Here is an 8,896-nt window from a genome sequence, read left to right on the forward strand (position 1 = left end):
GGGCGGGGCTTCGGCGGCACAGGGTCCAGTCCCTCCTCTCCCCGGTATTGCCGGGGGAATTGGGGGTCTCAGCCTCCCCGGGCTCCCCCAGCTGCCCACCCCTCACCCCCACCTCACGGGCTCCTCCCACTGCGAGTGAGAGGCACTGGGGCTCGGGGGGAACTGGGGGAACTGGGAGCACTGGGGCTAGGAGGGCTGGTGGGACTGGGGAAGCTGGTGGTACTTGGGGGGGGAACTAGTGACATGGGGCTGTACGGGTGGGGGGCTGCAGAACCGGTTGGGGGGTCTGGGGGAGCAGGACTGGGGACACACCCGGGCTGCCCCCCACCCTTCGGGGGTGCTGCTGTCCCCCATCCCCTCATCCTCCTAGGGGTCCTGGCTCCAAGGGGTTCCCCTCATGTGCACCCCAATCCCAGCACTCTCCACCCCAGTTTGGGGGGCCCTGCTCCTGCCCCCCATCACTGATGCCCACACACACACACACTGGGAGCCGAGCTGTTTATTGGGGTACTGGGGGGACAGAGACCCACACGAGGGGAGGGAGCAGGGGGGACAGGGACAACCCCCCGTGGGGACTTGGGGTGTGCAGAGACCCCCGTGGGGATGGGACAGAGGATGTGCTGGGGGGCAGAGCCAGGGTATTTACAAGCAGCAGCTGGGACCTGCGTGGGAGGGGTCACAGGGCCCAGGGGGTCACCGAGGGGGTCTGGGGAAGTCCCCAGGGGGATCCCAGGGAGTGTCCTGGGCTGGTCACTTCTGCAGCCGCTTGATGCGGGCGTCGATGTCGGCAAAGTTGTCCTCGACGATGGCCAGGTTGTCCTTCATTGTCTTCTGCACCTGGGGGGGCAGATGGGGTGATGGGGGGTGGCAGATGGGGGACACTGGGCCAGGGGTGAGCAGGGGACCAGGGGGACCCACCTCGGCCAACAGCACTGCGTTGTCCTTGAGAGCCCCAGCGATCTCCTGCTGCGTCGTGTCCAGGTGCACCAGCACCTGCCCGAACTGGGTGGCTGGGGGGACACACAGCTGAGTGCTGGGGAGGGCAGTGACCCCCACCCAGTGTCCCTGAGCCGCCCCGGCCCTCACCTTGCTCATGCAGGTCCCGCAGGGTCACCAGGCGCTCCACCACGTCAGGCAGGGCGCTGGCCACAGCATCCCAGCTCTGCAGCGTCTCATACAGCTGGTGGATCTGGGGGCAGCAATTGGGGGGGTCAGTGCAGCCTTGGGGGGCTCTTTGGATCTGCCTGTGGCCTCTGGGCCCCACAGCCCCTACCTTGCTCTGGGTGTCGGCGTCCTGCACCGTGCTCTTGTGCTTGGCGATCTCGTTCACCTTCCCCAGGACGCTCTGGTGTGGGGGGAGAAAGAGACCCCAAATCCAGCAGTGGCCCCCCAAATCTAGTAATGCCCCCCAATTTCAGCAGGGCTTCCCAATCCAGTAATGCCCCCCAACCCAGAAGTGCCCCCTGAATTCCAGCAGAGCCCCCTAAATCTGGCAGGGCTCCCCAGCCCCCCTCACCTGCAGCCGAGCCTCCACCTGGTCCAGTACAGCCACGTCCAGAACGTTCACCTTGGCCTGCAGCACCTGCACTGTGTCCTGGGGTGGGGGGACATGTGAGGGGGGTATGGCAGCCCCCCAAAGTGCTGGGGGCAGGGGGGACAAGGATCCCCCCAATCCCCCCTTGCCTGACTCACCATGAGGCTGGAGCCCTTCAGCCCCACCAGCAGTGGGTTCTGTGGGGAGAAATGGTGTCAGTGGGGCAGGAGGCGGCAGATAAAGGATGGGGGCAGGAGGGAGGCAGGGCAGCCCCCCTCACCTGGGCACTCACCTGGCTGTCAGGCTCACACCTCACGGCTGCCTCCAGCTGCGCCAGACGCTTCTCCAGCTCCGACACCTGTGGGGTTTGGGGGTGAGGCACCGGGACTGCAGGGTAGGGCCAGGTCCCAGGTGTGCTGGCCCCCCACAGGACCCCCCTGTGGAGTCAGCAGCCCCCCACTCACCTTGGCAGACTGGGTGAACTGGTCCTGCTCTGGCCTCCAGTAGAGCTCGAAGGTGACGGCGTCGCCGGCTGGGGGTGGGGCTCGGGCAGAGCCCTTCCCCGGTGTCGCTTTGCTGCACTTGGCCACCTCCAGCTGCTGCAGCAGCCGCCTGGGGACAGGTGGGCAAAGGGGGCACAACAAAGTGGGTACAGGGACAAGGTGGACTGGGGACAAGGTGGGCACAAGGACAAAGCAGGCAGGGGATGAGGTGGACAGGGTCCCTGTCCCAGCCCCATGGGGACGCTGCCATGCCCCCTTGGGGTCCAGCCCCCTACTCACTTGGCCAGGGCACCCTCGGGGTCAGCAAAGTCGACGGCAGCACCTGGGCCAAGCACCTTCTCCAGGTGGGAGCTGAGCAGCTGCTGCTTCAGCACCTCCACCTGCCTGGCCAGGGCCATGGGCGTGAGTTCCTCCTCAGCTCCTGACTCCTTCACCGAGCTCTGGGGGGACACACAGGGGCTGTGTCACCCCTGAGACACACCCTGGGACAGGTGGGAGCTCACCTGGGGCAGGTGGATGCTCACCTGGATTTGCTCCACATCCCGAAGCAGCTCCTGCACCTCGTGCTGCAACCGCTGGAATCGCTGCTGCGGTGTCTCCTTGGCACCAAGACCCTCACCCAGCTGCAGGAGAAATGGGTCAGGGGGCTCCTGGGGGCCAAGGGGCTCACACAGGGCCAGGGGAGCTCATGGGGTGTTAGAGGGGTCACAGTGGGCTCAGGGGTCTCACAGGGGCTCAGGGGTCTCACAGTGTTCAGGGGTCTCACAGAGGCTCAGGGGGTTCACAGGTGCTGGCTCCAAGCTGAAGGAGCAGGTGAGGTCCTAGAGGGACAGGCCAGAGCAGCCTCAGGTGACAGAACCTGGTCCTCAGGTGGCACTCAAAGGTAACCTTATGGGGTCAATGGGGTAAGGCAGGAGCAGCCCAGGAGGGTCCTGAACCAACAAGGAGAGGGGCTGCACTGGAGCTCATGTCCATCCTCATGGAGCTCCTCATCTTCATACTCAGAGTTCCCCATCCTTGTCCTCATGGAGCCCATCTTCATCCACATGAAGTTCCTCATCCTCACCCACATGGATCTCCCCATCTCAATGCGCACAGAACTGCTCCTCCTCATGACCTGGAGCTCTGAAGCCACGGGGGCAGTTCTGGGTGGTCGTGTGCCCTCCATGGAATGTGGCATTTCCTGGTCTTTGCTCAAATCCAGCTGTTCCCAGAGCAAACCCAAGCTGGGCTGGTGTGGGGGTGATGGCCTGGCCTGATAGGCCACAGTGACCAGGCCAGGGGCCAGGGGACACAAATGTCACTCCACTCCGAGCAGGCCAAGAAGGAGCCAGGTGAGCCTCTGTCAGCTTCTCCCCTTTGACCTCGGGTGACAGGGACTGCAGCCCACCCTGAGCCTCCTATGAGGGCCCTGAGAGACCAGAGGAACTGGACAGCCCAGGGAACTGGAGTGACAGAACTTCATGGAGTCAGTGAGAGGACAGGCAGGGCCCTGCTTGGAGGAAACAGACCCCAGCACAACATGGGGAGTGAGGTACCCAGGAAAGGCCTGGGTCTCCTGGGGTCACCCAGCTGAACATGAGTCAGCCAAGATCATCCTGGGACCCCCAGGTCCATCCCCAGGTCCATCCTGGGACCCCCAGAACAGAGGCTGGGATGGACTGGGGAGAGACCAGCACTGTGCTGCCATGGTGCTGGTACATCTCTCCTGTGAGGAATGGCTGGGGGCTGCAGCAGGTGACCCCGGGGGTCCCATGGGACCTGTGGCACGCAGGGATGTCCCAGGCAGTGTGTGGGGAGGGGGAGGTGCCCCTTTCCCACTCACCATCTCATACTCTCCAGCCTCGTAACCTGTTGTCCGGGTCCGGCCAATGCGGTCAGAGAAATCTGCAAGAGGCAGAGCCAGGTGTGACCCAGCAAAGCACGGGGGGCTCAGCACCCCAGGGGTCCCCTGGCCCAGCCCCAGCCTGCCCAGCCCCCTCAGAGCCCCCCAGCTCACCCACACCCTCGGTGCCCAAGCGCTTGTCCCGGAACTTCTCATAGGCAGCGTTGGGGTTGATGATCAGGTGCTCCACGCTGGTGCTGCTCAGCTCCTCCTGCACACAGAGCCACGTCACGGACAGGGACAGGGACACGGCAGGTCCCCAGACTGCCACCACCCCCCAGCATGGACAAGGATGGGGATGGAGAGGTCCCAGGGCTGCCACCACCCCCAGCACACAGCATGGGTGGCCCAGTCCTCCCCAGGACAGGCGCAGGTCCCCAATACAGTGCCCAGCGAAGGTTCTGCAGGCAGTGATGTGGCATGTCCCCAGGAGTCCAGGGTGGGGACATCGGAACCCCAGACTGGCCTAGCCCAGTGGGGAGGTACCCCTCAGGGCTCCAGGGTGGGGCCATTGGACCCTGGCCCAGTGTGGGAACATCAGGCCCCTGGCTTGGCCCAGCATGGTGACATTGGACCCCTGGTCTGGCCCAGCCCAGCAGGCAGGGACCCCCAAGGGCCATGTCAGGACTTGGGACCCCTGACCTGGCCTGGCCCAGCTCAGGGACCCCCAAGGTTCAGCCTACGCCGAGCTGTGGAATGTTCCAGCAGCCCCTGGCTGGAACCAGGACCCATTGCTGGTCCCTCCAGGGTGACCCCCGGCCCAGTGGGACTGTCACCGTCCCCCACCTGTATTTTAGTGGACACCCTCCTCCCCAGGGTGACCCCCGGCCCCCTGGGACTGTCACTGCCCCCTGGCTGCCTTTCAGGGTGATCCCCCAGGGGGGCAATGGGGGGCATAAGCCCTCAGCCCCCTCAGACCAAGGTGCTGTGCCCTGTGCCAGGCAGGGTGGGCACAGCTGGGGCTCCCCGCACCCCCTGCTGCCATCGAGGGGGTCCTTGGCTCAGCAGGGCTCTGGGGGGGACCCAAAGGACCCCCCTGCCGCCCCTCTCCAGCCCCTCCCGGCTCTGGCCCGGGTGGTTTCAGGGAGCCCTGCTTTGCTGCGGGGAGTGAGAGCGGCGGGAGCAGCGCTGGCAGCGTTAGGGGGCTGCGGCGGTGGCAGCGGGTGACAGTGGCTGAGGGACAGTGACAGCGGCCGGGAGACGGGCGCTTACCAGCTCCTGGCGTTTCCCAGAGGTGAGAAAGTCAGAGCAAGGTTAGAGAGGGGAGAGAGAGACAAAATCCGCGTTAGAAGGTCCGGCCCGTGTCTGCCGCCCCCCGAGGGCTGGGGACCCCTGCGGGACAGGGAACCCCACGGGATGGGGACCCCCGAGGGCTGGGTACCCCTGCAGGATGAGGGGCAGTGGGACAGACCTGGGGCAGCCAGGGATGGGGGTAACAGGGCTGTGCCCTAGAGGGGAGCAGGATGTGGCTAGAGTTTTGGGGATCACCCCATAACTCCCCCCCAAGCTCCAGCTCTTCCCCGGGGGGGGATGTGAGTGGAGCCAGGGGCTGCCCCACAGGACCCCAACACTCAGTGGGACACCAGGGGCCCTGAAGGGTCTGGGGGGCCCTGAAGGGGCATGAGCTGTCCCAGCCCAGCAGCTGCCCCATGCAGTGCTGGCAGCAGTGAGGGGGCTCAGCACAGCCCCCCATGCCCAGGCAGTGTCCCCAGGGCAATGAGACCCAGCCCGGGGGTCCTGGGGGGTCCCAGGGGTGCCAAGGCCGGGTGGGCAGTGCGGGCAGCAGGCAGAGGATGCAGAAGGTGAGGCAGAGCGGGGGGGGGGACAGAGCAGGGCACCCCAGAACTGCCCACCGGGGACCCCTGAGGGGACAGCGCTGGGACCCCCATGCACATGCAGCAGTGCCCCCCATGCACCCCAAAGCAGGGCCGCGCTTACTTGTGCAAACTGAGTCCAGGCCAGGCGGGAGCGGGGGGGAAGCGGGGGGAGCCCCGGTCAGTTCGGGGGGCTCCCTGAGAAGGGGGAAGGACCCCTTAACACCCCAGAGCTGGTGAAGGGCTCCCCGAGGCAGGGAGCCTTAGGATCCCCCATCCCTCACCTCCCGCCACAGCAGGGGCCACACATCACCTCATGACTTTGGGTCCACTTTAGGCTCAAACCCCTGTTTCAGTCCATCCTGCTGCTCTGGCTCTCACAGGAGTGGGTCTCTTTGCCCCCCTCAGGATTTGGGGGTGCCTGGTGGGCCCCTGCTCCACGCCACGGAGCTGTGCCAATCTCCCAGACCCCAAAAACATGGATGCCAACAGGGGTAGAGGGTGGTTGCACCTCTGCACCCCCAGGGCCTGGCACCCCCTCACTGCCTTGGGGATACCAAGTCACCCCTCAGGCTGTGACACCCGAACCCCATCAGCCTCCCCAGCACATCTGGGGGTCACCCCACACCCCTGGGGGTCCTTTGTGCTGTGGGACCTCAAAGACGGACCCCTGTGCCCCCCATCCCCAAGGGTCTCTTGTGCCCCTTGAGGACAGAACCCAGTGTCCCCCCAGGCCCTGGGGGTCCTTCAGGCCCCTCAGTGATGGACCTCTGTGTCACTCCACACTCTGGGGGTCCCTTGACTTCACTCCACATTGAAGTCCCTGTGCAGCCACTCCCCACATTGGCCTTAGCCCAGGCCTGGGGTCCCCCCCACTATGTGGAGCAAGTTTAGGGGGACCCCCTTGTTCCCCCTGGGGTGGGGTTGGGGTGACTGGCAGCCCCCTTCCTCCTGGGGACATGGACAGCAAGGATGCAGACACCCCCCTGTGTGGGGAGGGCTGTGTCCTGCTCTCCCCTTCCTGGCCCCCAAAGCACAGGCAGGGTGACACAGGCGGATGGGAGGGCTACGTGCCAATGTAGGGGATATTGTTACCATGGGGGGACATTGACACTGTGGGGAGGACATCGGGACTGTGGGGGAACAGTCACTGTGGGGGGACATTGTCACCATGGGGGTGATGTGTCACTGTGGGGGATGTGGTGCTGCCAGGGGTGTGGGGGCTGGGAGCCATTTTCCTGCCATGCTGCCGGTCCTGGGGGGGCTGGGGGGTCCCGGGGGGTCCCGGGGGGCTGGTCCAGCTGCTGCTCCCCCTGCCGGCCGGGCCTTACCGCCTCGAACTCGGCCTGGTCATCCTCGGGCAGGTCACTGGTCTCGTACACGTCGGGCTCGTTCCGGGCCTGCAGCACCACGGGCTGTGCTGGGACCCCCACCCGGCCCTGACCCCCCCAGCAGCCCCTGCCCCCCACACCTCACCCCCACGGACATCTCTGATGTTCCACAGACCCCCCACATCTCTCTCTGGACATCCCAATGTCCGCACAGCCGCTGCTGACTGCCCCTGTTCCCACAACAGCCCTTCAAACAGCCCAGTGTCCCCCCAACACCCCAACCCACTGCTCCTGTCCCCTGACCTCCCCCCATGCTCTGCGTCCCCATTCCCACAGTTATCCCAAACACCCCTGGTGCTCCTACCCCCAAGAGATCTGTGTTCCCCCCCAGACAGGCCCTCCCCAGCCCCCTCCTCACCCAGAGCCCCCCAGCACCCCAATCCCCTCCCCAGCCCCAGCTCCCTTCCATTCCTACAGATACCCCAAATGTAGCCAACCGCCCACACTCCCCCGATCCCCTGAGAACCCTCAGCTCACCCCCAGATCTTCTCAGAGACCTACAACACCTCAGATCCCCTAAATCCCCCTGGTGCCCACACCCCGTCAGTCACCCCAATCTCACATCCCCTAAATTCACTTGATCATTCTGGCCCCTCAGCCGCCCTCACCCCTCAGACACCCCCAATGCCCTCAGACCACCTCAGGACCCCTGACCCCCCAGTCCTGAAATTCTCCCCCCAGGCCCCAATCTCCTCAGATCCCCTCGGACCTCCCCAAACCCCTCGGATCCCCTCAGATCCCCACGGATCCCTCGGATCCCCCCGGATCCTCTCACCATCCCGAGACACCCCCCAGCACCCTCCGATCCCCTTGTCCCACTCTGACTCCTCGGACCCCTCAGACCCTCCATATCCATACCGCTGCTCCCCTCACTGTTCCGAGACCCCCCGAGCCCCTCGGACAGCCCAGATCCCCGCAGTTCCCTCATTCTCTCCCACGGCCCTGATCCCGCTTGATTCCCCCGATCCTCTCAGACCCCTCTGCACCCCCCAGAGCCCCCGATCCCCCCTGACCCCCAGGCCCTCCTGATCCCCTCAGACCCCTCAGCACCCTCAGGCCCTCCTGTTCCCCTCAGACCCCTCAGCACCCCCAGGCCCTGATCCCCTCAGACCCCTCAGCACCCCCAGGCCCTGATCCCCTCAGACCCCCTGAAGCCTCCTACAGCCCCTCAGACCCCCGGCTCCTCCCCGGCCCGGCCCCGCACTCACGATGCCGGGCAGGTCGGCGTACTTGGGGTCGGCCATGGCGGGGGTCGGTGCTGGGGGGGGTCAGTTTTGGGGGGTCAGTTTGGGGGGTCAGTTTGGGGGGGTCGGTGCCGGGGGGTCCCAGAATGGCCGCGCAGGGCCGGGGCGGGGCTGATCTCGCGAGAGTGCCGCGGGGCGGCGCGAGCAGCGAGAGCGCAGGGCGGGGGTTGAGGGGCGTGGCCTGGAGAGGCGTTGTCCGGTGGGCGGGGCAGGGGGCGTGGCCTGAGCGGGCAGCCGGGGCGACAATGAGGGGGCGATGGGGTGGCTCGGGGGACACACGGACACGGAGGGGGTCACGGAGCGTACAAGGGTGCCACACGGGGGGTGAACGAGGCGGTACACACGGGGGGGAAGGGGTGGGACACGGGGGGCGACACGGAGGGGAACACAGCGGTGGGGGCACTCGGGGACACGCGCGGGGACACACATGGGGGGCACACGGGGAGGACACGCAGGAGGTGAACACGGGGACAAGCACGGAGGGACACATGGGGAGCACACGGGGGGACACATGGACACGGGGTT

The 8,896-nt window shown here is 66.1% G+C and overlaps 1 protein-coding gene across 1 annotated transcript; it reads right to left on the bottom strand.

Moving 5' to 3' along the window:
* Positions 1–484: 484 nt before the first annotated feature.
* DCTN2 (dynactin subunit 2) lies at positions 485–8,459 on the bottom strand. The gene is made up of 14 exons (XM_085041384.1): positions 8,336–8,459; positions 7,068–7,136; positions 4,037–4,133; positions 3,863–3,924; positions 2,562–2,660; positions 2,317–2,477; positions 1,999–2,146; positions 1,827–1,892; positions 1,693–1,731; positions 1,517–1,594; positions 1,274–1,345; positions 1,087–1,189; positions 919–1,010; positions 485–837 (listed from the first exon to the last, which is right to left on the bottom strand). The coding sequence occupies exons 1-14, from the start codon at positions 8,369–8,371 to the stop codon at positions 751–753; spliced, it is 1,209 nt and encodes a 402-aa protein (XP_084897510.1). The 5' UTR covers positions 8,372–8,459; the 3' UTR covers positions 485–750.
* Positions 8,460–8,896: the final 437 nt, after the last annotated feature.

This window comes from Lichenostomus cassidix, chromosome 29, assembly GCF_008360975.1.
Source record: "Lichenostomus cassidix isolate B80296 chromosome 29, HeHo_3.0, whole genome shotgun sequence".
NCBI lineage: Eukaryota > Metazoa > Chordata > Aves > Passeriformes > Meliphagidae > Lichenostomus > Lichenostomus cassidix.

Excerpts from the sequence above, each read along its gene's own strand:
- DCTN2 (XM_085041384.1), bottom strand. The coding sequence starts at position 8,371 with ATGGCCGACCCCAAGTACGCCGACCTGCCCGGCATC. Across the intron at positions 3,925-4,036 it reads CTTGGGCACCGAGGGTGTGG|ATTTCTCTGACCGCATTGGC; the intron begins GTGAGCTGGGGG and ends TGCCTCTTGCAG. Across the intron at positions 838-918 it reads ACGCAGTGCTGTTGGCCGAG|GTGCAGAAGACAATGAAGGA; the intron begins GTGGGTCCCCCT and ends CTGCCCCCCCAG.